This window comes from Phacochoerus africanus, chromosome X, assembly GCF_016906955.1.
Source record: "Phacochoerus africanus isolate WHEZ1 chromosome X, ROS_Pafr_v1, whole genome shotgun sequence".
NCBI lineage: Eukaryota > Metazoa > Chordata > Mammalia > Artiodactyla > Suidae > Phacochoerus > Phacochoerus africanus.
In genome coordinates this window covers 9,249,575-9,277,390 of record NC_062560.1, presented here as the reverse complement: position 1 = coordinate 9,277,390, position 27,816 = coordinate 9,249,575, and the positions used below count along the sequence as shown (strand labels likewise).

The window sequence follows — 27,816 nt, the reverse complement described above, 5'->3', positions numbered from 1 at the left end:
GGCTGTGGTGTAGGCCGGCGGCTACAGCTCCGATTCGACCCTTAGCCTGGGAATTTCCATAGGCCGAAGCTGCGCCCCTAAAAAGCAAAAATAGAAAAGAAAAGAAAAAAAACCTTTGGCAGGGAGGGATGGACCTGGGGTTTGGGATCGGCATAGGCACACATGCATTGGAATGACTGGCCGACAGGGACCTGCTGTGTGGCCCGGGGAACTCTACCCCATATTCTGGGAGCATCTACGTGGGAGAAGAATCCGAAAGAGAATACGTATGTGTGTATATAACTGAGTGACCGTGTTGTACAGCAGAAATGATCACAACACTGGAAATGGAATATAATTCAATAAAACTTTAAAAAATAGGACAAAAAAAAAAGGAAAAGAAAACCAAAAATACTTATCATCATGCTCCATAAAGGAAATCCACTCCCGCCCTTAGAAAGGAAAATTTCCGCCTGGCTGTGCCCTGACAACGTGGTCAGGCAAGGCTTTGATACTGAAGCCTTTCCCCCACCCGCCTCGGTGGTGAGAGAACAGGAGCCACGGCCACGAACTAACCCCCTTGGGCCTGGCCCAGGAGGGCGGAGGGCTGGCGGGGGATTCATCGGGGAACCTCCCAGCCAGCAGGTCTTGGCTGGGGCCTCAGGTCCCTGCACTTGGGGGTACCTGAGCTTCACCCCACATCTCAATCAGCATCCCCCACATGCCCCCAAGTCTATCTTTCCTTCCTTCTCTTTTTGTTTTGTTTCTTGTCTTTTTAGAGCTGCACCCGCAGCATATGGAGGTTCCCAGGCTAGGGGTTGAATTGGAGCTGTTGCCACCGGCCTACACCACAGCCACAGCCACGCCAGATCTGCCAGATCCGAGCCGCGTCTGCGACCTACACCACAGCTCACGGCAACACCAGATCCTTAACCCACTGAGCAAGGCGGGGGATCGAACTCACAACCTCATGGTTCCTAGACAGATTCGCTTCCACTGAGCCACAACAGGAACTCCCCTCCTTCCTTCTCTTTAACTCTTTCTTGTGCACATTTTCAAATGCACAGAACATGATGAAGAGGCCAGTGAATAACACCTATCAAATTAAGCCAGGGTTTTCCTATTTGATGGCATTTCCCTCATCTTGCTCGCTCACTCTCCATTTAACTGAACCATTTAAAAGAAAATTACTGAACAGAGTTCCCTGGTGGTCTAGTGCTTTTAGGACTACTCAGCGCTTTCACCGCTGTAACTCAGGTTCATTCCCTGGTCTGGGAACTGAGATCCCACATCAAGCCGCTGCACAGGGAAGCCAACTAAATAAATACAATAAAAAATAAAAGTAAATTATTGTGATTCGCAAAATGTGGTCTGGTTTCACCCTGAGGTTCCCCAAGACTCTTTTAAGCAGAACCATACTGTCAAAAAAAAAAAAATTTTTTTTTTTTTTGTCTTTTTAGGGTAGCACCTGCTGGTATATGCGAGTTCCCAGGCTAGGGGTCCAAACAGTGCTGTAGCTGCCGGCCTACACCACAGCAATGCCAGATCCTTAACCCACTGAGCAGGACCAGGGATCAAACCCGTGTCCTCATGGATACTACTCAAGTTCGTTACCGCTGAGCCACAAAGGAAACTCCCAAAACTGTTTGTATGATCGTCTTAAATTGGTATTTGCCTTTTTCCATTTTCATTCTCTTAGGAGTGGCCGGTGGCAGTTTCCAAAGGCTACCTGACATGCTATTGTCACAGACTGAAAGCTGAAGCAAGTTTGAGAATTCATCTGTCCTCTCTTCAGCCACCCATGCCCATTAAAGAGATCTCCAAAAATGTTTAAAGAAAAAAAAATTTTTAAGTAAATTACTGTTATCCTGACACTTTACCTCTAAATACTTCAGCACTGCATCACAAAATAAGGCTCGTCTACACACACACACACACACACACAAATTACCCCACAACACCGCTGCAGGACACACCACCACCATCTCCCCACCACAGTGGGCATCAGTACCTCCTTTTGCCTCCTTAAAACACCTCCTCGCAGGTCCTGCTATGCCCACGTCAGTTAAAAAGCAAAACAAAACAATACACAAAAGACAGGGACTCTGGTCTATCCCAGTTCCAAACACACTTTTTTCCTCTTTCCCTGACACGCTTTCTGCCAAGCTAGCTTCCCTGCTACAACTGGCACACCAACGGGCCCCCTCCCTTTTAACAGAAACTATTTCTGGAACCCCACAGCATAAAAAAAGGCTTCGCATTGTGTTTCCCCATATAGCCCACGTTTTGAAAGGGAATCAGATCTCCCACCAAGAGCTCAGCATTAAACACGTCCCAGGAAAATGATCCCTAGACTACCAGAGCCAGAAGAATATTTCCAGATCATTCAAATCAGGGGTTCCCAACCACTCAACAGAGCCCCACGAGGGGCACCTGGCAGGGTCTGGAGACCTTTCTGGTTGTCACAACTTGTGTGTGTGTGGGGGGGGGTGCTCCTGGCATCTAGAGGGTAGAGGTCAAGGATGCTGCGGAGCTGCTGGCCCCACCAGAGACTCACGCAGCCCCACATGTCAACAGCACCAAGGTTGAGAAACTCTGATCTAAATTCCTTGGTTCCTCTGAGGACAGGAAAACTGAGGCCCAAAGACCCAATGTGGCTTGTCCCAGGCTCCACAGTCCCACAGTCAGAAACGGAAACAGGTCTCTATCGTCGGCTCTGCTCTAAGGTGGGGGCAGGGAGGAGAAGGGTGAGTGAAGACCTAAGGACATTAACCTTCCCAGCCGACCGGAACCAAGTGAAGAAAACGGCAGGAAATTAACGACGCATTTACTGCAGCAACACATTGGGGTGGCCAGACTCGGAAAGAAACGCCTTCTTTAATGATCAACGTAAATAGCATGGCTTTACAGGTCTTCCAACAGTTGCTGACGGGGGGTCGGCCGACTCACATGGCGGGTTCTAATACAATTAAGTGACACCACGGCTTCCAGAGCCGTCACGTTTTGCAGGAAACAACGCCACATTCTCCTCCTAAGGGTGTCCACACAGGTCCTGGCCTCAGGTCGGAATGTGAACCAGAGAAAGGAATGCAAACCCAGGTGGGAAGGAGAGTTCCATTAAAATCCCACCCCCTGTTCTGCTAAAATTGAAGTCACCTGATCCCCCCCTCCATCTGCTGCTGAGTCATCAAGCCCCTTCCTTCAGCAGGCAAATTATTCAGCAAGGGAATTAAAAAGAACACTGAGAAATCATGGGTTTGGGTGTTCATCTCCAACTCCACCCCCTTCTAAAAACCATTTTGTGCTTAAAAAGATGTAGCTGGTTCGCCCTCTCTTAAACGCGAATTGGAAGCTTTATCTTATCAGATACTGTTATTTTTTAATTTCCTTAAACGATGCGGAGGGGGAAAAAAGCCGCCCTTCTGACATACCCCCTTTAAATGTTGGAACCTTGCAAAATAACGCAAAACAATTCAGACTGCATATCTAGTTCTTAAATTGCTAACCAAGAAGTTTCCAGCAAAGCAGCTTTTGCTTCAAAAGAAACCAGGCTAAATACTGAGGACAAATCCGTGCAGGGAGATTTAGCAAATGTGTCATTATTCAAGAAGCACAATGACAGCTGGTAAACAGTTGATAGTTATCTCTGACAAGCCCCTTTCTCGCCTCATAATGCATGTATTGTGATCGCTCCATTTTTTTTTTCCCCTCCTGTGCAGGAAGCCCAGGCCCCTGCCCACTTTCCCAGGATGGTCAAGCCAAGACCCATGTCACGCGGGAGCCCCCCCCCCCCGCCGCCCCCGCGCCCCCCTGGCGCCTGGCGCAGGCAGCGGCCGCAGCAGCCAGAGACCCCGCTTTCGCTCCCTTGGGGCGCCGACGGACTGCAGGCCCGCGGCCAGGGGCCCCGCCTGCAGCGTCCCTTACCTGCATTGCCGCATGGCGCAGGCCAGCCGCCCACCTGCACAGCATCCTAGAGCATCCTTTCTTTAGCGCGACGGCAGCGAGCGCGGTGACGTCAGGGGAGGCGGGCCCCGCGCCGCCACGTGACGCCCTCGGGGCTGGGAGGGGCGGGGTGGGAAGACCCTGGAAGTCCCGGGAGGTGGGGAGCCGGTGGCCGGGAAGCCCCGCTCCGGCCTCTTTTCAGCGCGGTTTGATGTGGGCACCTGGTGTAGCCTTGCACCGACTGTGGGGAACAAAGAGCACGCAGGAGAGACCCAGATGATTCCAGCCTCCACGCAGGTAATAGGATTTCCAAAGAGCTAGCAATAAGGGGATTAGTAATGAAAGGAAATCATTGTTTATTTTTAACACCAAATACAGTGGAGAAAGAAATAAACGTATTTTGTGCAAATCATTGGGGCAGTTAAAATACAGAGCGCACACAGCTACTTTGAAGAGGGCCAGTGTTTCAAGTCGTCTATCAAATACGAGATCAAATATCAATGTGAAGCATATTCACTGTGGATAGTATACTCATTGCACTGACGAATAACCCTTTCAATTACTCTCAGTTAATCACGCTCAATTTATTTCAATAGTAACGTGTGTTTGCTAAAGGAAAAAATCGTGACATCACATATGGATACTACTTACTTGAACATCGGGTTACTTAAAATAAAGCGCTATTGCATCAACATGATTGTACTTGTGTCTGTGTTCTCAAGTCTTCTGGCAAAGAACCTGATCTCTCAAACATGCAAGTTAACTCACACCAATTCATTATTTCACGTTTTCTAATTTTTATCACCTGCGGAAGGGAGTCATCTTACTGTTAGAGGAAATATGGACAGTGAAGATACCAACTTTCTTGCCAAAGCACGTGAACCTTTTTGAAATGTGAAAGGGCAAAGGCGGGAACTTTCTCTTTGTAGTCTAGATAGATTCGTAGTATAGATTCGTTTCCTTTCTTTTGAGTTTAAATTACAATTTTAACATTCCCTTCCCACGCGCCCCTGAAAAAGATGTGACATGGATTGTTTTACAAGCAGGCCAGGGTTACAGACTTGCTATTTATTCCCGCAGCTTTCATGTCCTATATTTAACCCAGGCCCTTTGTACCACTATTCCCTCCTGATTAACCAAAGTGCTGTTCAGAAGGTCAGTCTCTAAGTGGGGGATAAATAACGGCCCTTGCCTCTCCTAGCGATCGATCATTTCCAGCTCGATTTTAAAAATCAACAAAGTGGCCCTGTGGCATTCTAGGTCCGTCCTCTCATGTGTTTTTCTGATAAGCAACTTACCTTTTGCTCCAGATGCCTGAGATATAAAATTTAAAAATAGCTACGGAGATCCCCGGCTCCAGTGGGTTGAGGGTCTGACAGAGACAGAAACTGACAAATTCATTTTCCGGCGGGAGGCAAATGTCGATTTCAGCAGCGGGCGCCCAGGGCCGGCCCCGCCCTCAAACCCCCCCCCGCCCCATAACCTCCCAGCCCGGAGCCTGGCTGGGAGGGTCACGTGCGGCGCCCAGCCACTCAGCCCCGCCCCGCCGGCTCGGTCACCTCTCAGCTCCGGAGGCCGGCCCTGCCAATCCCCTTCACCTCTTGCAGTCGGTGCCTTCGAGTCCCGAGGGAACCCTGTGTCCCCGACCCTGGACGCGCTGCCCCGGGAGGCTGGGCTGCACGGAGTCCAGGGCTGGGAGTTCCTAGAATCAATGGGAGGCGGGGCGGGGGGTTGGTCTATAAAGTGCCCTCCCGAGGTCTGAAAAGACTTGCTCTGCGTTCCCGCTGGACGGAAACGGCTCAAGTAGAGGCACCTCCCTTAGGGTGGGGCGATTTTCTGGCCGGTAGGTTAGCTTCACCTTTTCTCTTCCAGGTGATTGTTCCCAGCGTTTAAAAAGAAGCAAAACAAACAAACAAAAACGACGGCAAACAGGCAATTCAGAAAAGGCCGAAAGGCGATTTTCAGCACAATGAGATCCTTCCCGACGCCGCCTACGAAATTGTCCTTTTGGCAAAGACTTTCAAAAACCCCCAGATAACACCCTTAAGAATGTAAATTGAACAATCTTCCCGGTGGGCTGGTTGAGCAATTCCTACCAAAAGCCTTCCGAATGTGTGCAGACTGGAAAACACTATTGGGCCCGGACAGGTCATTTTTTTTTTTTCTCCGGGAACTTGCTTCTGGACGTAAAGAGGAAGGAAATGGAACGAATCGTGCAAGGAAAAATTGCTGAGCTATGATTTAGGACCTCGAAGCACCAGAAGCTCTTATTTAGGACCTCAAAGCACCTCAAAAGCATAGGATGGGTTAAATCATAAGACACTGGTCCAGTGGAAGAATTAAAACTGATAGGCTGGTAGATACTTTAAAGACATACAGTGTCTTACATGAAACAAACAAGGCCCAAAGCATTAGATGCGGAATGATCCAATGCTGATGTAGGTATTGAGGGGAAGCAGAATATGCCGCTTGGCCTATTGGTTATTGTACATTAAAATTACTTAAGAAACAGCCTAGGCATTGTCCCCCCACCCCAAAAAAAGAGCCCGTGGAAGTATAACCCAGCAGGACCCTAGGGCCCTTCCCCAGGGCAGGCCCTTCCAGCATCCTAGGCTTAGCTCAGCTCTAAATCACCAATAACAGTATCAGATGCGCATTTCCAGAGTTGTTTTACGCAGGTGAAAATCCCCCCCCGCCCCGCCCCCACCAAATGGAGGAGGTTAACTTCTGGATGACCGGAAGCACACAGCCTCCAGACCTCCTGGAGCCTAAGGACCGCGGTTAAGGCCTCGGACTCGGCGGCACCAGCTCCCCATCAGCAAATCAGAGACTTAGGCATGAGCTGATCGCGTACCCTGCGAACCCCGTCCCTCTCCTGGCTTTTCAAAATGCTTTACAATTTTGGTTTGGCGAGTTTGGGGTTTTTTTTGGGGGGGGGGGGTCAGGGCACAAGCTACCCGGCTCCTCACTTGGCCCTGCAATAAACCCTTCTCTGCTCCAGACCCTGTCTCAGTTTGTTTGGCCTCACTGTGCATCAGGCACACGAATGGGCGCTGGCAGAGGTACCCTTCCTGTACCAGGCAGATAGAAGACCTTCTTATCACCAGAGACCCCTTGGAAGGTTGTCTACACAAATCTTGTTACTTCACTAATTTGCTAGCCCAAACCCAAAGCGCTTTGATTCCCCCAATTGCCGTTTCCTTGTCTGGAGGTCTAAGAACTGCCTGCTTTGGTGACTTCTCCCGATCGTCCTTCTCTGGGCTCCCAAATAGGAGGGAATTAACTTGGTTTCTCTCCATTCCATCTATTTTATGTCAATTGAATTATTAGGCCCGTCGAAAGATCTAGAAGGGAAGAAGGGAAAAGTTTTCTGCCCCTACAGTTTAATATATTTGTACCTACGCAAATACCTTTATCTATGAACATAGAAAAACTCAGAAGCAAATGCACTAAAGTATCAACCTTAATGTTTCACTCATTTTTGAGATTAAGGGTACTTCTCACTTTCTTCTTTTTAGCTTAGCTGCATTTTCTAATTTTTCTCTAACATGCATTGCTTTTGTAAAAAGAAACAGTTTTTGCTTGTTTTTTAAAAGCACCATAGTAGACATGATTATGAAATATATCTCTTTTGATTTTTTTTTTTTTTTTTTTTTGGCTGCAACCGGGGCATAAGGAAGTTCCCAGGGCCAGGGATTAAACCCAAGCCTCAGCATGGACCCAAGTCTCCCTGTAGAGACAACACAGATCCTTAACCTGCTGTGCCACAGCAGGAGCTCCTTTTTTGCTACTTTTTTAATGCAGGTTTCATAACTTGAAGATTCACAAATCTTAAAGCCCTGAGAGAACAATTCCTAGTCATAAAAATCTTTAGGAAAGAAGATGGCAGCCTGAAACTGGTGTTACTGGGGGTTTTTTTTGGGGGGGCACACCCACGTCCTAGGGAGATTCCCAGGCAGGGATCCAATCAGAGCTGTAGCTGCCGGCCTACACCACTGCCACAGCAACACCAGATCCTTAACCCACTGAGCGAGGCCAGGGATCAAACCCACATCCTCATGGATATTGATCAGGTTCGTTAATCACTGAGCCATGATGGGAACTCCGAACTGATGTTACTGTTTAATCATCTGTAGATCCAGCCTCAATTTCTCTTCCTTTCAAATTCACTTTCTCTTCTGCTCTGAGAGAAAGTCACCTGTTACCATCCTTCCTAAAAAGATTCTTCGCTTACACAGTAACCTTTGAGTTTTGATTCCTCTGTATTGGCGCCTTCTAGTTTCTTCACAGACTTCTCCTTGTTAATCCCTTTGAATCGTTCACATTTTTTTCCCTCTTAACTGCTGCTGGGACATTTGGCAATGTCTGGGGACATTGTTGGCCGCCACAACTCAGGAAGAGGGGTGCTTCTGGCATCTGGTGGCTGGAAGGCAGGGATGCTGCTCACCATCCCACAGCGCCCAGGACAGCCTCGAAACACAGAATGTTCCAGCCCAGAATATCATTGGTGCTGAAGTGGAGAAACCCTACTTTAGCGGTCCTTATAAAGTGTAATTTGATGCCCCAAATCTTCCATTCCCCAGCACCTCCCTCTTTTTTTGGGCTGTGCCCAGGGCATGCAGAAGTTCCCAGACCAGGGATCGAACCCATGGCACAGCAGTGATAATACCAGGTCCTTAACTGCTAGGCCACCAGGGAACTCCTCCTAGCCATTTGTAAGAGTTCCCCATTGTATAACATGCTAGAAGCTCTGCTTCATTACAATCCTTTAAATGTCATACTGTTGGCACGTGTGAAGTATAATTGCCTGTATGTTCCTAGACTATTCCAGAATCAATGCACAGGAAGCTGGGAAAGGCAGTAATCCCTAGGGATTAAAACCCAGTGGCTGGGACACAGAAGAGGAAAGGAAGTTTTCATAGACACGGAAATACATTGCATGGTAAAAAAAAACACCAAAAAACTCTTTGGGATACAATGTTAGACCAGAACCAAGTGTCTCCAAATATTCTCATACTGCATCTTAAAATATTACATGACCATATTATAGTATCACTGTCTGTGCTATTTGCCAAGCTTCTGCAAGCCTCAATTTTCCCTTCTGTAAAGTGGGGAGCAGTGGTGGTGATAATAGTATCCACCACCTGGGGGCGCTCTGAGGCTAAAGTGAGAGATATGGAAAGAGACAGCAGCGCTTTGTAGAGCCTTCCTGGAACCTGAGACGCAAGGAAACATGTGTACCCCTATATGTGCTCATCAAAATATCCTCCCATATTTTGAGCCAAGTGGAAAAAGCTAATAAAGACTCACACACACACACACACACACAACCAGACATAAAGCCCCACGTGGCCCAGCTTATTTGCACACCACTGTCTACTCACATAAACCCATCCACAGGGACGAGCAAGGCATGTAACCCCTGGCCACTTGGAAATGACTATTCCGCTTACACAATAACGCAGGTTGTCAAACCACAACCTGTCTACTGAAAAATGTGACATTTTGCTCCTCGTGAATTGTTTGCATTAATCTTGGTTTTTATGACTGGTATGGTATCTTGATTACTGAATTTTGTGGGGCCCATTTAAATGTCGCACCCAAGGGCAAGTACCTTCCTCACCTCCTCCAAATTCCAGCCCCAAGGGTCTGGTAAATTATCCTGGAAACGGTGTGTCTGATACAAACCCGGAGGTGAGGACCATGTTTCATCTGTCTTTACGCAGTGAGCTCATGTGCATCCAAACACTTCCTCCCAATGGGCAAAGGAATGCGTTCCCCCACACCTAGGGGGGTGCTGTCCCCGTGGCCAACCTAAAAGATGTGGGGATAAGTGAATGAAGGAGATTATAGGAAGATTCCATCCAGCCTTCCCCAGGCACCCCCTGCTGTGGTCGCAGAGCGCAATGGACATCTGAAAGCTGCACATGAGGGCCGTGCCACCCCATTCGCTGTGACAAACGACAGCTTTGGAAGCCCTCTGCACTCTGGCAGTGGAGTTCTTGTCAAGGACAGTGTCATTCCAGGACACCTGAGAGCAGAACCTGTGTGTCACTACAGGCTCAGAGAACCCTTGCTTCCCTCTGAGAACCCATTATGCTGTCTTTCTCTCTGAAAAGAACTAGTAGCTGACAGCATCCCCTTTTTCTCTTTGGCTGCCAGGAAACTCAGGTTGTGCCAAGGCAATTCGGTAGACCTATCTCCTCAAACTGGCCTAATGAGCACAGTGGAGCACAGATTCCAGAAGGCTGCGTGCCTCTGGCCACAGGTTCCAGGCAAGACATTTTCAAATGTCACAAAATGTACAGCCGCTGCCTTTGGATGCAACCGGGAGCCGGCCTATCTTGTTCTAAATTAACAGGGGAGTGTCTGGTCACTTGTTTCTATGCAAAAATTGAGATGCGTGACAAAAGCTTACACATATTGGAATAAAGCAACACACCTTTCAAAGGTGAACGTCTCTGTGGCTGTACAATGCCCCTCATTCCCAGAACCTGTGAATATGTTACCTTACTTGGCAAAAGGGACTTTGCAGCTGTGATTAGGTTAAGGTTCCTGCGACGGGGAGATCTTTGGTTATGTGGCTGGGCCCAGTGTGATCACAAGAGTCCTTCTAAGAGAGAAGGCAGGAGGGTTGGAGTCAGAGAAATTGTGACAACAGAAACACAAGTCAGAGAGACAGAGATCTGAAGGTGCTACATTGCTGGCCTTGGCTGTGTGACTGAGTCCAAGTTTCTACTGCTCGCCGCACAACAGGTCAATAAATCGAGAGATGTATTGGGAGTTCCCGTTGTGGCTCAGTGGAAAGGAACCTGACTAGTATCCAGGACGCCGCGGGGTTGATCCCTGGCCTCGCTCAGTGGGTTAAGGATCCGGCATTGTCATGAGCTGTGGTGTAGGTGGCAGACGTGGTTTGAATCCTGTGTTGCTGTGGCTGTGGGGTAGGCCGGCAGCTACAGCTCTGATTTGACCCCTAGCCTGGGAACCTCCATATGCTGCTGGTGCAGCGCTAAAAAGAAAAAAAAAAAAAAATCAGGAGATGTGTTTTTCGGGGCAAGGAATCATGGCTTTATTCAGAAAGCCAACAGATGGAGAGAATGGTGGACTGGTGTCCCAAAGAACTCTCTTACTCAAGTTAGAATTCAGGTTTCTTTTCTACTAAAAGGGGAGGAGGTATGGTTGGTTGCTGCAAATCTCTTGGTGTCAGAATCCTTTGTTCTTGCCGCTGTCCCCCTAGGTCAGGTCATCATGTTCCAGTAAACCTCCAACAAGACAAATGTTATTGTCTGTTCTGCAACTTATCAATATATTTATGGAAACGTGTTATACTTTTAAAGGTCAGAGCCTTGAGAATGGGCTATCCTGTATATTTCAGGCTACAGGCAACATTTTTCTTTGGCGCCACCCTCAGGCCAAGGATTGAACCTGAGCACAGAGGCAACCCGAGCCACTGCACTGACACCACCAGATCCTTAACCCACTGCGCCGCAAGGGAAATCCTATAGGCAACATATTTATTTAGTTATTTATTTATGTCTTTTTAGGGCCACACCCACAGCATAGGTAAGTTCCCAGGCTAGGGGTTGAACTGGAGTTGCACGTGCTGGCCTATACCACAGCCACGGCAACACCAGATCTGAGCTGCATCTTTGACCTACAGTGCAGCTCGCGGCAACACTGGATCCTTAAGCCAATGAGTGAGGCCAGGGATCCAACCTGCATCCTTCTGGATACTAGTCGGGCTCATTATGCCGAGCCCAAATGGGAACTCCTAGGCAACATTTTTAACTCGTAGCAAAAGCAATAGAATACAAAGGTTAAAGTAAAAGAAACAGATCCAATATGGAGTCAGATTTGTCCTTCCCTATCACATTTAGAGGAAGGGGCCATAAACCAGCAAATGCAAGCGGGCTCTGGAAGCGGGACAAAGCAAGGAAACAGATTCTCCCCTAGAGCCTCTAGAAGGAACGCGGCCCTGCTGATACCCTTATTTTAGCCTAGTGAGAGCCATTTTAGACCTCTGACCTCCAGAAAGGTAAGAGTAAGTGTGTATTGTGTTAAGCCACTCCGTTCATGGTCATTGGTTACAGCAGCAAGAGGTACCTGGCTTCGTTGGGTGGCCAGGTTTGTATAGACTGTGCGCCCACAGTGCAAGGCCTGAGGGCCAGCAACGCTTTGGAGTGACCTGGTGCCTCTGCCCTCAGACCTTACAGTCCATGGGCACACGGCTAGGACACAAGTTTTTCCAATCAACGGTGGGCAGTGTTCTAACGAGAGAAGGGCTGGCTGAAGTAGACATACTGTTGTTGGCTGAGTTGTGTCCCCCCAAATCCATCTGGTGAACCCCCAACCCCCCTCAGAGCACACCTTGTGTTTGGAGATAAGGTCTTTAAAGAGGCCATTAAGCTAAAATGACATCATGAGGGTGGGGCCCTAATCTGACTGGTGTTCTTAGAAGAACAGGAAGGGGGAGCAGGCAGGGGCGGTACAGACACGGAGGGATGACCACATGAACAGGGAGCAAGAAGGTGGCCGTCTGCAAGCCAAGGAGGGAGGCCTCGGCAGAACCCAATCCTGCTGGCGCCTTGACCTTGGACTTCCAGTCTCCAGAACTGTGAGAAAATCAACTCCTGTTGTTTAAACCACCCCGTCTGTGGTGTTTTGCGACGGCGGCCTGAGCTGACAAATAGGACACACATGAAACAGAGGGGCCACAGGAGGAGGATGGGCCTGAGGGAGGCTAGGGTGAGCCCAGAGGCAGCCAGGAGGGGTTACTGGATGCTACGGTATTGAGGCCAGTTTGATCTGGCCACAGTAGTGGTTTTTTAAAAAATGATTTTAAAAGAGAAAATAAGAAACACAATGAGATTGCTACAAGATAATAAAAATAGGCCAGAAAGATGCCTTCCTAAAATAGGTGAAGAAGTTCCAGTTGTGGCTCAGCGGTAACGAACCCCACCAGTATCCATGAGGATGTGGGTTCGATCTCGGGCCTTGCTCAGCAGGTTAAGGATCCGGTGCTGCCATGAGCTGTGGTGTAGGTCGCAGATGCGGCTTGGATCTGACATTGCTGTAGCTGTGGCATAGGCTGGAGGCTACAGCTCCGACTGGACCCCTAGCCTGGGAACCTCCATATGCTGCGGGTGTGGCCCTAAAAAAAAAAAATTAACCAATACCATTGCGAATGGTGTGAAACTGTTAAATGAGTAATTTGGATAAAGGTTTCACTCACAGGCAAAGTGTAATCACTTGCATTCTACGCAGTGATCTGCATTTACTTTGTAATCCTCAGAAGACTTTTAAAAAAAATAAAGTCCATCCTTACACTTAAAAAAACAAAATGTCTTTTGAGAAAAGTGAAAAGGAGAACCGTGGATACCGAATGCCCTAAGGAGTCATTAAACATTAAGATTTGGAGTTCCTGTTGTGGTGCAATGGCATCCACGCCGTGCTGGGACACGGGCTCGATCCCTGGCCCAGCACAGCAGGTTAAGGATCCAGCATTGCTGCAGCTGTAACATAGGTCGCAACTGTAGCTTGAATCTGATCCCTGGCCAGGGAACTCTGTATGCCATGGGGTGGCCAAAAAAAAAAAAAAAAAAAACACGAAATATCAGGATGTGGTAAGGATCCAGTGCGTGTCTCTATTTCAGCCATGCGTACTGATGTTTTATAGCTGAAGCGAAGCATATGGGATTTGCTTCAGAACACGGGAGAGGGAATATGTGCAGGTGTAGACCAAATGAAGTGGGCTGCGACCAATCCATGTTGGGGGGCGTGTGTGCGGCATGTGTGTTCACTGTAGAATTCTATTTTCATACCTCTACTTTTATGCTGGAAGAAATGATATACATTTTAATATATTTAAGTCTTTGTAATTACTTTTTTTTTTGCCTTTTCTAGGGCCGCTCCCTCGGTATATGGAGGTTCCCAGGCTAGGGGTCCAATCGGAGCTGTAGCTGCCGGCCTACGCCAGAGCCACGGCAACACGGGATCTGAGCCGCATCTGCGACCTACACCACAGCTCCCGGCAATGCCAGAGCCTTAACTCACTGAGCGAGGCCAGGGATCAAACCCGCAACCTCATGGTTCCTAGTCAGATTCATTAACCATTGCACCACGATGGGAACTCCCTGTGATTAATTAAAAAAAAAAAATCACACACATTTCCATTTTGTTCTTAAGGCAGGTTAGTTTAATTTGAAAGAAGAAATATTTTCAAACGATACAAATGACACAATTAGAACAGTGACAAAAATAGAGATGAATACTGATTATAACTCATTCCCACAACAGAAGATCACTCATTTCAACGGGGACAATTCAGTGTCAAGATGAAAATCAAATTCCCTTTTACTCATTGTACTGTTTCTAAAGGGCCCTGGTGGCAGACTCAGATTGTCTCTGGACTAAAACTGCTGATAAAACATGGCAGTTTTCTTATCACAAGGCACAGTTAGGGACAAACTTAAACCTAAGAAAATATCCCTTAAGACTCTAGGACTTCACTTTTCTGACATGTGGGATATTTTCCAGGAGGTGGCGGTCTGAACTAGTTGGAAGCTGCAAAACCAAGTCACTAAAAAGAAGCCAATTAGGATGCTTTGTGTCCTACTGCCTTCATCTGTCTGGCTTTTCTTTCCCTGCTTGCAATGGTCCCACCCAGGTGCAGAAGCAGACAGATATGGACGGAGGCAGAAGGGAAAGGCAAAAACACAGCATTCCTTGAGCTGAAGGAGCTGCATTTGCTCCGGGGGGGTGGGGGGGCGGGGGCGGGAAGGTGGGATCTCCTCCTTTCTTTTTCTTTTTAAACTCTGGGACAAGGAAGTACTTCAAACAGAAATCTCTTATCTACTGGGCAGTGACGCTTATTTGAAAACCCTTGTGGGCTTTCTGTATTGGCATGGTGGGTTTCTCCACAGTGCCAGCTCATGGGGGTTGGGAGGAAAAGTTGCCTCAACCCTCCAACCCACTTAGAGCTTCTTGTGACATTGGCTAAAAAGCAGCCAGGCGTCGCAGCTGAGGGGCCTCTCCCATGCCCCGCAAGCCAAGCACCTGAGACAGCAATAATTTGCTTTCCACACACCCCAGAGTCCAGTGGCAGACACTTCATCAAAGTTTAAAGTCTCAACAGCTGGGACAGAGAGGGCCTGCCACCATCCTGACCTGCTCAGCAATGCTGTCTCCCACGGGGCACTCCTGGCAAGCACTGATGCTGCGTGTGTGTCTCTACCTACCTCTCTACCTCTGTTGTGGGTCTGTATACAGGGAAATTAGCAAAAAAAAAAAAAAAAAAAAAGAAAGGAAAAAAAATCAAGACTAGAGGCAGAAATACATAGCAAGAAGTGACGACTGTGAAAAAAGCACAAAGTTTTCAGTCTTACCATCACCGACTGACAACGTCACTGTCCGTGATAGGTCGCATGTCAATGAAATGCTTTTACAAAATTCATTTGTAATAAACGTGAAAAGGAAGGTGGGTTATACAAGGGGGAGGGTACAGACTAATGAGGAGAGAGGCTGCTGATTAAGGGCAGGGGGTGCACTTCCAAGGGAGGGGCAGAAAGACGGAGGAGGAAGGTTCCGCTTCCTCTTCCATTCGCTGTGCCTTGCCTCGTTTACTTCCCCAGGGCCTCGTGAAGGAGAGGGCACTGCATGGTAATAAACGGGGAGGAGGCAGACCACAGCGGGGGGGGCACTGTGGAGGGCTGGGACAGTTGGATGACATAAACATTCTGTCTTCATGAGCTGGTTCTATGATTTCTGAAGAAATATGGGGAAGACTCCAGTATGGGGTGGGGGTGGGGGGCTTGATGGAAAGCAAACACTCTCCTGAAAGTGACTCGCTGGGTAACCGCAGTTACCCACGTAAGCTGGCTTCCTCAAAGAAGCGCCTTCAAAGGCTATGGGGTCTATGTTGTGACTTATCTGTCAGCGGATCCGCTGAGTCACTGAGACTGTGCCTTCCCATGTCTCTTTTCCTTCTCCTTCTCGGCAGAGCACTAGAGCAGAAGCTCCACCACCACCTCCTTTGTCAAGCTCAGGATCAGACGGAGCAGACTCGAAAGGCCAGGCTGCCTGAGGCTGGGTGAGGGCAAGTGGTGGGGGTGTCCACTGGGCCAGGCTGCCGGGGGCTCTATGACCGGCTCCAGACTCGGGGTGAACACGCAAAGGGGCGCAATGAGACTAGATGGAAATGAGGGGCCCTTGGGGCGCAGCTCGCAGTGGAGACCCGGCTCTGCCAGGCGCCCATGGCACTGACTTAGGGCCAGGACCCTGCGAGCGGCCTCTTAACAGAACACAGAGGGGTGAGCCTGTATGACACACATGATCAATGCACAGAGGAGAAACGGGAGAGTGACCAATCGAGCACTGACCGTTTGCCTTTTGGGCGAGAAACAGAACCGGCCCCAAAGTTCCATTCTACTGCATGACAAATACTGAAGAACAAAATCTCAGTCTTAAAATACATCTTAAAGTCGGTAATTTCCTTCAAGGAAAAAAAGTACTATAAATAAATTACAATACAGTGAATTTACCTGAACTCACTTCGTTTCTGTCTTCCAGCCTTTAAGTCAAATAAAACAGCGTAAAAACTGTACACTCTTAACGTGATAATTGATCTTTTATAAAATAACCTGTCTTCAGAGATGTCAATTTCACAACAAGGAAAAACCAAGCCCTGTTGCCGTCACTATTATAAAATATATATGTATAGATATATGTTTTGTTTTTATTTATTTTTTTTACAAAATGTGTATATTAATAGCTTTGCACAAATATTTTAAAGACAAATTGAGCTAGTCTAAGAACTTCATGAAAATAAAACAGGTGGATAAATACTTCATGTGTACAAAGTACTACATCAAACATCATCGGCGGGCAGAGGAGGTACGTTAATCCTTGGTCTTGTAAAAAATGCTATCTTCTCCCTGGGATTGGAAAGAAAGACAGGTTACAGGCTGATAGAGACGCAGTGAGAGCTGGCAAGAGGCTCTGGTATCAATGATTGCTTTTCATACTCATAGAACACATTGCTTTTCGATCCCCAGGAACGCGTATGTTTTTAACAAAGATTCTCTAAATTTGAATAGAAGTTACGAAGCCCCATGAGGGCAAGAGTTTGTCTCCAGTGCCTAGAAGAGTGTCTGGTATACAGCAGACACTCAGTGACTATTTGCTTTATTAATAAATGCATGAATAAATGAGAAACTATACAGATTAAGGACTTCTAAGTTATAACTGAAGAGAAGACAGTTGTGGTGTTTTATATTCTTTTATGATGGGGAGGTAAAAATTCAGGGTGAGTTTTTTTAATAAAATAAAAAAATAATTTTTTAATAAAAAAAATTTAAGGATGAATGAAAGTTTGGCACATATTATTTAGCCCTAAAAAGGAACCATTCACTGATTCCTGCTACGACATGGATGACTCTTAAAAACATTATCCTGAGTGAAAGAATCCAAACACAAAAGACCATATACTGTACGACTCTGCTTAAAAGGTCCAGAACAGGCAAACGCATAGAGACAGAAAGGAGAAGGCAGGATGCCAAGAGCTGATGGGCGGGTGGGATGGGGAGAGACTGTTTCGTGGGTACGGGGTTTCCTTTTGGGGTGATGGAAATGGTCTAGAACTGGATAGCAGTTGTGACTGTACTAAAGGCCATGGAATTATTCACTTGAAAATGGTTAGTTAATTTATGCTTCGTGACTTGTATGTCGATTTGTTTTAAAAGTCAGACATAAAAGAAAATAGATATAACTATGTAATTCTCCTCAAGTAAAAAATCAAAACAGGGTGTTCCCGTCATGGCTCAGTGGCAACGGATCTGAGTAGTAACCATGAGGATGCAGGTTCGATCCCCGGCCTCGCTCAGTGGATAAAGGATCTGGCGTTGCCGTGAACTTTGGTGTAGGTCACAGAGGTGGCTCGGATCTGGAGTGGTTGTGGCTGTGGCCGTAGGTCAGCGGCTACAGCTCCAACTTGACCCCTAGCCTGGGAACCTCCATATGCCATGGGTGTGGCCCTAAAAAGACGAAAATAAATAAATAAAAATGGGAAAAGCTGCTGTGATGAACCATAATTGGAAAAGAATATTTTTAAAAAGAATGCATCTATATGTATAACAATCACTTCGCTGTACAGCAGAAATGAGCACAACAGAAATCAACTATACTTCAATAAAAATAAATTAAAAAAAAAAAACAGGGAAAGCTAATCTAGGCTGGGTATTCTGGTGTGGGCAATCTGGGGGTGCCAGCAACATTTGATTCTTGCCATGGAGCGTGCATGACAATTCACTGAAATATTTCCTATATATGATATGTACACTTTCCTATATATCTAGCATGCTTTAATCAAAAGTTAACCTAAAAAGGCAAAGGTGATACACATATGTGTGTGTATATATATATGCGTGTAAATATGTATTTACATGTGTTCCAATATATGTACATATCTGTACATGTATGCATATAAAAATATGTATGTCAATCACTATGTTATTTACAATAGCAAACATTTGGAAAAAAGCAGGGAAGACAATAGGTAAATTATATCAGACTACAGATAGAAGAGTATGTGACAACACGGGATATCTTAATTTAAAAAAGCTGGATGCAGAGTTCCCGTCGTGGCACAGCGGAAACAAATCTGACTAGAAACCATGGGGTTGCTGGTTCGATCCCTGGCCTCAATCCGTGGGTTAAGGATCTGGCGTTGCCGTGAGCTGTGGTGTAAGTCGCAGAGGCGGCTCGGATCCCGCGTTGCCGTGGCTGCGGTGTAGGCCGGCAGCTGTAGTTCCGGTTTGACCCCTAGCCTGGGAACCTCCACATGCCATGAGCACGGCCCTAAAAAGCAAAAAAATAAATAACTAAATGCAAAACTGAACTCCACATTATGCTTACAAGTAGCATGACAAAAAGTGTTGAGAAAAGAAAGATCAGACCTATATGATAAAAAAGAATGGATATGTTTACATTCATCACTGATTCACTCGGCTGTACCCCTGAAACTAATACAACATTGTAGCTCAACTATACTCCAATAGGACTGTGTTATTATTATTATTATTATTATTTTTGTCTTTTGTCTTTTGTTGTTGTTGTTGTTGTTGCTATTTCTTGGGCCGCACCCGCGGCATATGGAGGTTCCCAGGCTAGGGGTCGAATTGGAGCTGCAGCCACCAGCCTACTCCAGAGTCACAGCAACGCGGGATCCCAGCCGCGTCTGCAACCTACACCACAGCCCACGGCCACGCCGGATCGTTAACCCACTGAGCAAGGGCAGGGACCGAACCCGCAACCTCATGGTTCCTAGTCGGATTCGTTAACCACTGCGCCACGACGGGAACTCCCTGTGTTATTATTTTTTAAATGAGTTTTATTTTTTCCATCATAGCTGGTGTACAGTGTTCCGTCAATTTTCTCCTGTAAAGCAAGGTGACGCAGTCACACACATGTATATACATTCTTTCACATGGTCATGCGCCACCATAAGTGACTAGATATAGTTCCCAGTGGGTACTCCAATAAAATTAAAAGATAAAAAAAGGAAAAAATATTTTAAAAAGAAAAAAGAAAACAAAGATCAGGAGTTCCTCAGGGCCTAGCGGTGAAAGGATCCAGCACCGTCGCTTCTGTGGCGTGGGTTCGATCCCTCGCCTGGGAACGTCCACGTGCGCAGGTGCGGCCAAAAAGGAGAAAAGCAAGATGAGAAGAAAACCCCACAAGGCCAAGAGCAGTGGGATTCCCCACTTTGGTCTGCCCGCCTGTGGGTCTTTTTCAGTATTCACTTTACTTTCATCGTGACAAAGGCGGGGCAATAGAGCCAGCGGGAAATCGAGGCCTGGCTTCTCCCCACCTGAACGTCTGCACCTGGATGGGCTCTTTGAGGTTCTGCCCGCGCAGCTGGCACACCCCTTTGGAGGCCTTCTTCAGCATCTTCTCAGCTGCCTGTTCTTGATGGAAGTCAAGTTTGGTCTGTCTCGTCTGGAATAGCAACAGGGGATGAAATGGAGGGTTTTACTTCTAGTTTGAAGAACGGAGGCAGTGCCCAGCTCTGGGCACTCAGAGGGGGAGAAAGGCCCCCAGGCCTCCAGGCCTCCATCTCCCCCGCCCATACCCTCGGTGCGACTCTGGGGTCCTGGATAGCAGATCGGGCCCCCTGAACACCCCACCCGAGGTGGGGAACCGGGGTGCCTGCCCAGGGACTCTCCCTCCGGGCCCCATGCCACTGTCCGTCGGGCCATCCGTCCATCAGCCGGGGCAAGGCTCACTAGTTCCCGGCCTCACCTGCCTCTCCGCCTCCCGCAGCAGGTTCCAGAAGCGCTCATCGCGCAGCACCCATGCCGGGAGGTCCGCGTGGCCTCGGAGCTGGGCATCCTCCAGGCGCTGGCGCAGCTCGCGCAGGGCACCCAGCTCCTCGTTCAGCTGCCGCTGCCGCGTCCGCGACGCCTGGAGGTCCAGCTCCAGGTCAAGAGACGTGCGCGCTGCCAGTGCCGCCAGGGGGGACCTGCAGGGCTGGGAGACAGGCCGTGAGCGTGCCCCACCCGGCCCTGGCCCAGCTTCCTCCGCCAGTGACCCACTGGGGGAAGCAGTCACCAGCGGGGAGACCCCCCCCGCCAGGGTTGCCGAGGCTAATGGGACATGGACCACGTCGATCTGAGTGAGAGGAGCTCAAAGCTCCAGTTCATAACAAGTCAGAGGCAGCCAACTGCTTCAACGAGGACCTCGGCTTTTGCAAAAGTGTGAAGAAACAGACCCTCGCATGCAGAGCAGGTAAGCCTAATCTTTCTCAAGTGCTACTGAACAAGAATACAGCAAAAGCCACAAAATGTGCCTTTTCTTTTGTTCCAAAATGTCATTTTGACTTGCATTTGAAAGGCGCATGATGACGTAGAAAAGGCTTTTAACAGAGAATATCCCAAACGCCTAACAAGAGAAAACTGATCAAATATGTTGCAAGGCCAGCACAAAATGCAGCCATTGTAAAATGATGGGAAAAAAATACAGTGATGTGGTAAAATCTCTCTCTCTTTTTTTTTTTTTTTTGTCTTTAAGGGCTGCACCCTCTGCATATGGAGGTTCCCAGGCTAGGGGTCGAATCGGAGCTGTAGCCGCCGGCCTACACCCCAGCCACAGTAACACGAGATCTGAGCCGTGTCTGCAACCTACACCACAGTTCACAGCAACGCCAGAGCCTTAACCCACTGAGCGAGACCAGGGATCGAACTCTGGTCCTTATGGATGCTAGTCGGGTTCGTTAACCACTGAGCCATGACGGGAACTCCTGATGTGGTAAAATCTTAATGAACTACTGCCTAAGGGGGAAAAAGCATGTTATAAGCCACACGAAGGCTTTTTGTTTTTACACACACACACCCACGCACGCACAAATACGCAGACACACAAGCTGTCAAAAAAGTTCCTCCCCATACAAGCCTGATGTAAGCAAGTCTGCTGTTTTCAAGAAAGATCTACCACAGGAGTTCCCTGGTGGCTCAGTGGGTTAAGGATCTGGCATTGTCACTGCTGTGGCGTGGGTTTGATCCCTGGCCTGGGAATTTCCGAATACCATGGGCATGGCCAAAACAAACAAACAAACAAAAAAACCTGCTAATAAAAAAAATTAAAAAAAGAAAGAGGGAGTTCCTCTTTCAGCACAGCAGAAATGAATCTGACTAGTATCCATGAGGACCAGGGTTTGATCCCTGGCCCTGCTCAGTAGATCTGGGGTTGCTGTGAGCTGTGGTGTAGGTTGCAGATGCAGCTCGGATTCAACCCGTTCCTGGGAACAAAGCAAAAAAACAAACAAAACAAAACAAAACAAAACAAAACTCCTACCATGAGAAAAGATTTTGTGTGTGTGTGTGTGTGTGTGTGTGTGTGCTTTTTTGGGCCCCACTCCAGGCATATGGAGGTTCCTAGGTTAGGGGTCCAATCGGAGCTACTGCTGCCGGCCTACACCACAGCCACAGCAATGCAGGATCCAAGCCATGTCTGCGGCCTACACCACAGCTCACGGCAACATCGGATCCTTAACGCACTGAGCAAGGCCAGGGATCCAACTCGCATCCTCATGGTTCCTACACAGATTCACTGCCACTAAGCCACAATGGAAACTCCCGAAAAAAGAATGTGGTAGTTGGAATTGAGAGCAGTACTGCCCACCCCATTGCAAACAACCCTGGGAAGGCAGTTACTGCCCCCAAATCACAAGCCCACCAGCCATCAGCAGAGTTCAGAGGACTGACTACACACATACACTATTTTAAAGTTAAGTAAGTGATTCAACAAATACAAGTTCATTTAAAAGTACTGCTGTATTCGTAAGCAGAGCTCACTGATTCTCAACCAGGGGTGACTTGGCACCTCAGGGGACACTTGTCAACGTCTGGGGACATTTTTGGTTGCCACAGCTGGGGGAGGGGGTGCTACTGGCAACTGATGGGTCAAGACCTTGGATGCAGCTCAACATTCCACCGTGCACAGGACGCCCCAAAGACAAAGAATGCTCTAGTCCCGAATGCCACCAGCAGTGCTGCCGATTCCTTCATAGCTGAATTATGTATTTTTTCTTTATCATCCTCGGTCAGCAGCTACTCTAAATAAAAGTGCCACAAGGAAATCTGGGAATTGCTTTTCTTTCAAAGAAACCTTGCCCAGGAAAGACAAGGAACCACTAGCTTGCAAACTGAAAGCAGCCCAACTTTGTAAACCGGCCTAATGTGGAGAAAAACCCTAGTGTATAAAGGAAATGAAAACTGGAGAACAGTCCTATGCAGAAGAACGCTCTACGTTCAAAGACTCAAATCTTCTAAACTGCAAATACTCCCTTGTCAAACAATCTCTTATACAGAATGGCTGAGTGTTTATTAATGTATTATATTTAAAAATGTAAAGATTCGGTATTATCTTATTTTTATTTTTCTTTTTACTGCTGCACCTGCAGCATATGGAAGTTCCCAGACTCGCAGGTCGAGTTGGAGCTGCAGCTGCCGGCAGCCTATGCCACAGCAACACAGATGCGAGCCACATCTGTGACCAACGCCGCAGCTTGCAGCCATGCCAGATCCTTAACTCACTGAGCAAGGCCAGGCATCGAACCCGCCTCCTCATGGATACTGGTCAGATTCTTAACCCACTGAGCCACAGCAGGAACTCCCAGTGTTATCTTAGATTATGACATTATCTTAGGGAATTGAGAGAGATTGGTAACATGCTGACATTACACACACTTTTAAAAATTAAACAAGGAAATAACTATATTACTCTTTAATTAATATTACCTAAAATAGTACCTTCTCAGGTTTTTAGAAATAACTCCCAGGGTACACGTAGACTGCACCTCAGTCTACCAGGCACATACCTGCTTATAGCGAAGGGTTCGTCTTTCCAAAGTGTTTCGGACAAAGGGGGACTTCCGGGGCAGCGTTGAGCTGTCGCTGTCACTACGATAAAGCTGCACCAAAAAGACAGAGGTTCGGAAGTGCTTTATCAAGAATTCGACATTCCTCCTCTGTGTCCTCTGAACCAAATGACTGTGTTTCTCCTCGCAGGAACTCAAACTCACTTAGGACTTTTAGAGCCTTTACAAAAACTACGGGTTTCAGTTAAAACCTACACAAGAGTTTCAAGTAGAACGAAGACAGACCACATGAGCAGACCACCCCTCGGCCCCCAGCCCTCCCTCACGTCCATTGACCCAAGCAGCCGAGGTTTCCAGGCCAATCGAGTCAACACAATTCCTGTCCCATCAGTGCCGACTGCCACGTGATGTGGTGTGATGGGCATGAAAGCCTGCACTGGCAACCCAGCTCACTGGCCGCATTTCTAGCTTTGGCAAGAGCTGGGGGGAAACGGGTTCCAGGTTGCAGGACAAGCCCACACCCCTGACACCCACTCTGTCGGTCGAGGGAAACGCTTTTAAAAAGAAAATTAAATAATGCCAGCTTCACCGGAGCCAAGACATTCTGTATTTCACTTGGCGGAGGATCCTCCTTCCAGCATCGTGCATCCGTGTGAAAGCAAAGTGCTTGCCTTTGCGGCCTCACTGCCCACGCCGGTGAAGCCCGCGTCTCAGGAAATGCCGCAGCACCCCGTTTACACCCTCGGTCTCATCACAAACACACATGAAGACAGAGAGCCTCTGAAAGCATCAGTGGTCAGTGCGTGCTTTTGCACGGGGCGCAGAACAGAGCGCGGGAGCCGGAGGCCTGTCTCTGGGGCAGGGCTTCCTCCTCCTTCACCCCATCCTTCTCAAGAAGCAGGCTTGAGGCCCCTCCCAGGGGTTCGGCAAGGGTCTAGGGTCAGGAAGGGTTGTGATGGCCTTCAATCTGGCACCTCCGGCTGCTCCACTAAGCATGGGGCCCCAGAGGGCTGCAGCCTGATGGAGGGTGAGGGCCCGGGCCTCACCCTGGGCTGCCCCGGGCCGCACAACCTGGACACCTCGCTGTGTGGGGACAAGCGCCACAGGCCTTGCACACATGGCCACCCCAGCTCCTTGCTCAGCTCCTGGGCAGTGACCTGTAAGTCCCTGCAATGCCCTAAGTGCCTGTTGACCTGGGGAGCTCACCCTGGTCACACAGTCTCTGCTGACCTTGTGATTTCCGAGGGGCAGGGGGACAGAGGCTGGGCCACCGGCTTGGCCTCTGGAGGGGCTGGAGACTGAGGTCAGCCACAGAGGCAAGCAGCTGTGCCTCGTGACCAAGCCCTACAAGACCTCTGACACGGTGGCTCAGGCGAGCATCCTGGCTTGGCAATACTCCGTGCGTGCTGTCACTGCTCGGGGACGGCAGAGCAGCCACACAAGCCCCTGGGGGAGGAGGGCTGGCAGCTGGCGCCTGGGATCTCAGGAATGCCATCCCACGTGGCTTTTCCCTGTGTGCGGTGGTCTATACCCCTCCACCGCGGTCTACACTCCAGCATTGCAGTCTGGTGCACCAGCAACGGGAGCAGCGTGGCTCTTTAGAGTTACCTGAGTGCTAGTCAATTTCTGAGCCCGAGGGTGGGCTGGGGACCCCTGGACCGCACCCCGGTGTCTCCTGCACAGGTCTAGGGTCTGCTTCACTCATAGGATCCGACTCCGCCCTAGCGGACAGCTCCATGGCAGCCCTTTCTCCCCAGGCCCTGCTCCAAGGAGTGGGAAGGGTCTCTCCTCAGCCCAAGCGGCCCCTCCAGGCCACAGCATCGGGACCGCTTATCTCAACGATGCCGGCTCTCTCCCAGTCTGTGCGGTCACTGTCACACAGCCACAGTCTGCTGTCCTGTCTCCGAGGACCGGAGCGGGTGGGGTCTCCCCCTCCGTTGACTCCAGAGCTCTCAGCCAGTGTGCCTGCAGAACTGCCGGGAGCTTCCCCGCCCTCGGCTGCCGGCCCAGGGGCAGCCGAGGGCCAAGAACCAGCCAGCGTCCGCCGCCACCACCCGTGTGGTGGGAGTCCTCAAGGCTGCCATCCCCCGGGGACCCCGGTACCATCCTACCGCAGGACTTCTAACCACTCGGTGACCCGACTTCCTGATCTCAACCCAATTCGGGAGGCTCCCTCTTGGGATGTGTTAGCCCTCAGACGGACAGAGAAATGATCCACCCTGCTTCCTGAGCACGACTCGCTGCACACATGGCCCTGGAAATCTGGGGGGAAACAGACTGGAATCCTGGAGAAATGCAGGGTTAGATGCGCCCGGGGCAAGCCAGGGAGATGAGACCAAGAGCAGCTCCACAGCCACTCCGCTTGGGGTCATTTCCCGGTGTCATTTGTGGGAACACATGCGTCTCTAAGCACGACTAAGTAAAACATGAAACAAACCGAGGGGAGATCAAGGAAACCTCCAGTCCAAGGGCAAGGGAATTCCGACTTACTCTGCAAACGTACTGGCTTCGGGCTCCAGGCGAGAAAGTCTGCGAACGGACGATGGTGCTGCTCCGAACGAAGGGCGAGCCGCGGGCCCTGCGGCCGGGCCGCTCCTTCGGAAGACTGGCTACGTCTTCGGGGAAGAGGTCTTCCGTGTTGGTTTCCTTGTCAACCTGGAGAGCAATTCATCTACTCACCACGATGTTTTGCGAGAACACAAGCGGGAAACTGCATGTGGGCCGTTCTCCCTTCTCCCCTTGGAGATCTAACCGGCTGGCATTTCACGCACAACGTGCCCCAGACGCAAGTTCGGAGGGTCCTGCAAAGCCCTCCTCTTCGGACAAAGATCTCAACTTGCCGTGTGTTCTCGCAAGACATTTTTTCGAGTCATTCTGGACCCGGCTCTCTTTCAAACGCCCTATTATCTGATCCCAAATCGAATGCTGTTGGCTCTGTGTTCAAGGTGAAGAGTGTCCTGACCTCTTGCCACCAGCCCTCCGTGTCCCCATCACCTTGTGCCTGATCAGTGCAGGAGGCTTCTCAGCCACCCCCCGGGTTCCATGCTGCCCTCCTCCCTTCAGACGCTTTTCAACACAGCAACCAGGCACATCCTGGCGAAGCTGAAGTCAGACCCTGCAATTCCACTCCTCGGTGTGTACCCAAGAGCTCTGAAAACAAGGGTTCAGACAAATCCTTGCACACGAATGTTGCCAGCGGCCACATCTAAAACAGCCAACAGGTGGAAGCAGCCCCAGGAGTGGAGTGCTGGCAGATTCCACCCCAAGGACGGACCTCGAAAACACGAGGCTGAGTGAAAGAAGCCAATCACGAGAGACCAAATACTGTCTGATTCTATTCATTCGCTCGCTGTTATTCCAGGTGAACTGACTCCCGGGATCATATTGGCTTCAGGTGGTCCACAGAGTGATTCGCGACTTGTATACATTTCAAAATGTTCACCATGATAAGTGTACTTGCCATCTGTCACCACACAAAGCTCATCCAGTGTTACTGACTACACGCCCTATGCCAAGCTTACCTCCCGGGTGACGGACCGATTTTATACCTGGAAGCTTACACCTCTTAATCTCTCTCAGTTATTTCCCGCATCCCCACACCACTCCCATCCCCCGGGCAAGCACGAGTTTGTTCTCTGTATCTACGAGCCTGTTTCTATTTTGCTATGGTTGTTCATTTGTTTCGCTTTTTTCCTTTCTTTTTTTAGGGCCACACCTGCGGCACATGGAGGTTCCCAGGCTGGGGGTTGCATCGGAGCTGCTGCTGCCAACCTGCACCACAGCCACGGCAACACTGGGTCCGTCACCCACTGAGCAAGGCCAGCGATCAAACCCACATCCTCATGGATATTAGTCGGGTTCATTACCTCTGAGCCTTAACGGGAACTCCTGTCATTTGTTTTGCTTTTTAGATTCTATTTTTTTTTTTGTCTTTTGTCTTTTTTGTTGTTGTTGTTGTTGCTATTTCTTGGGCCGCTCCCGCGGCATATGGAGGTTCCCAGGCTAGGGGTTGAATCGGAGCTGTAGCCGCCGGCCTACGCCAGAGCCACAGCAACGCGGGATCCGAGCCGCGTCTGCAACCTACACCACAGCTCACGGCAATGCCGGATCGTTAACCCACTGAGCAAGGGCAGGGACCGAACCCGCAACCTCATGGTTCCTAGTCGGATTCGTTAACCACTGCGCCACGATGGGAACTCCCATGCTTTTTAGATTCTAAATCATGTAGTATTTGTCTTTCTCTGTCTGACTTATTTCATTTGGCACAACACTCTCCAGGTCCATCTGTGCTGTTGCAAATGGCAAGATTTCCTTCTTCTTTAAGGCTCGCATTTCATTGCGCGGGCGTGTGCACGTGCACACACACCTTCTTTACCCATCCATCTATTGATAGACCCTTAGGTTGTTTCCATGTCTTGGTTACTGTAAATAATCCTGCAATAAACATAGGGGCCCATATATCTTTTTTAATCAGCATTTTTGCTTTCTTCAGAAAAATATCTAGAAGTAAAATCGCTAGATCA

At 49.0% G+C, this 27,816-nt stretch overlaps 2 protein-coding genes across 2 annotated transcripts in view; both read right to left on the bottom strand.

The window, feature by feature from the left end:
* Window positions 1–5,386, bottom strand: part of CLCN4 (chloride voltage-gated channel 4) — a 66,349-nt gene extending 60,963 nt beyond the window's left edge. The window contains exons 1-2 of the mRNA XM_047765251.1: window positions 5,220–5,386; window positions 3,904–4,162 (exon numbers count right to left, since the gene is read on the bottom strand). The gene's annotated coding sequence lies outside the window, so the exon portion shown is untranslated. The remainder of the gene's footprint in view (window positions 1–3,903; window positions 4,163–5,219) is intronic.
* A 10,326-nt stretch (window positions 5,387–15,712) lies between these two features.
* The window catches only part of WWC3 (WWC family member 3), a 115,509-nt gene continuing 103,405 nt past the window's right edge, over window positions 15,713–27,816 (bottom strand). The window contains exons 19-23 of the mRNA XM_047764347.1: window positions 25,784–25,948; window positions 23,294–23,386; window positions 20,218–20,445; window positions 19,787–19,914; window positions 15,713–16,853 (exon numbers count right to left, since the gene is read on the bottom strand). Of these exons, the coding sequence (XP_047620303.1) occupies window positions 16,787–16,853; window positions 19,787–19,914; window positions 20,218–20,445; window positions 23,294–23,386; window positions 25,784–25,948 (681 nt within the window). The 3' untranslated portion in view covers window positions 15,713–16,786. The remainder of the gene's footprint in view (window positions 16,854–19,786; window positions 19,915–20,217; window positions 20,446–23,293; window positions 23,387–25,783; window positions 25,949–27,816) is intronic.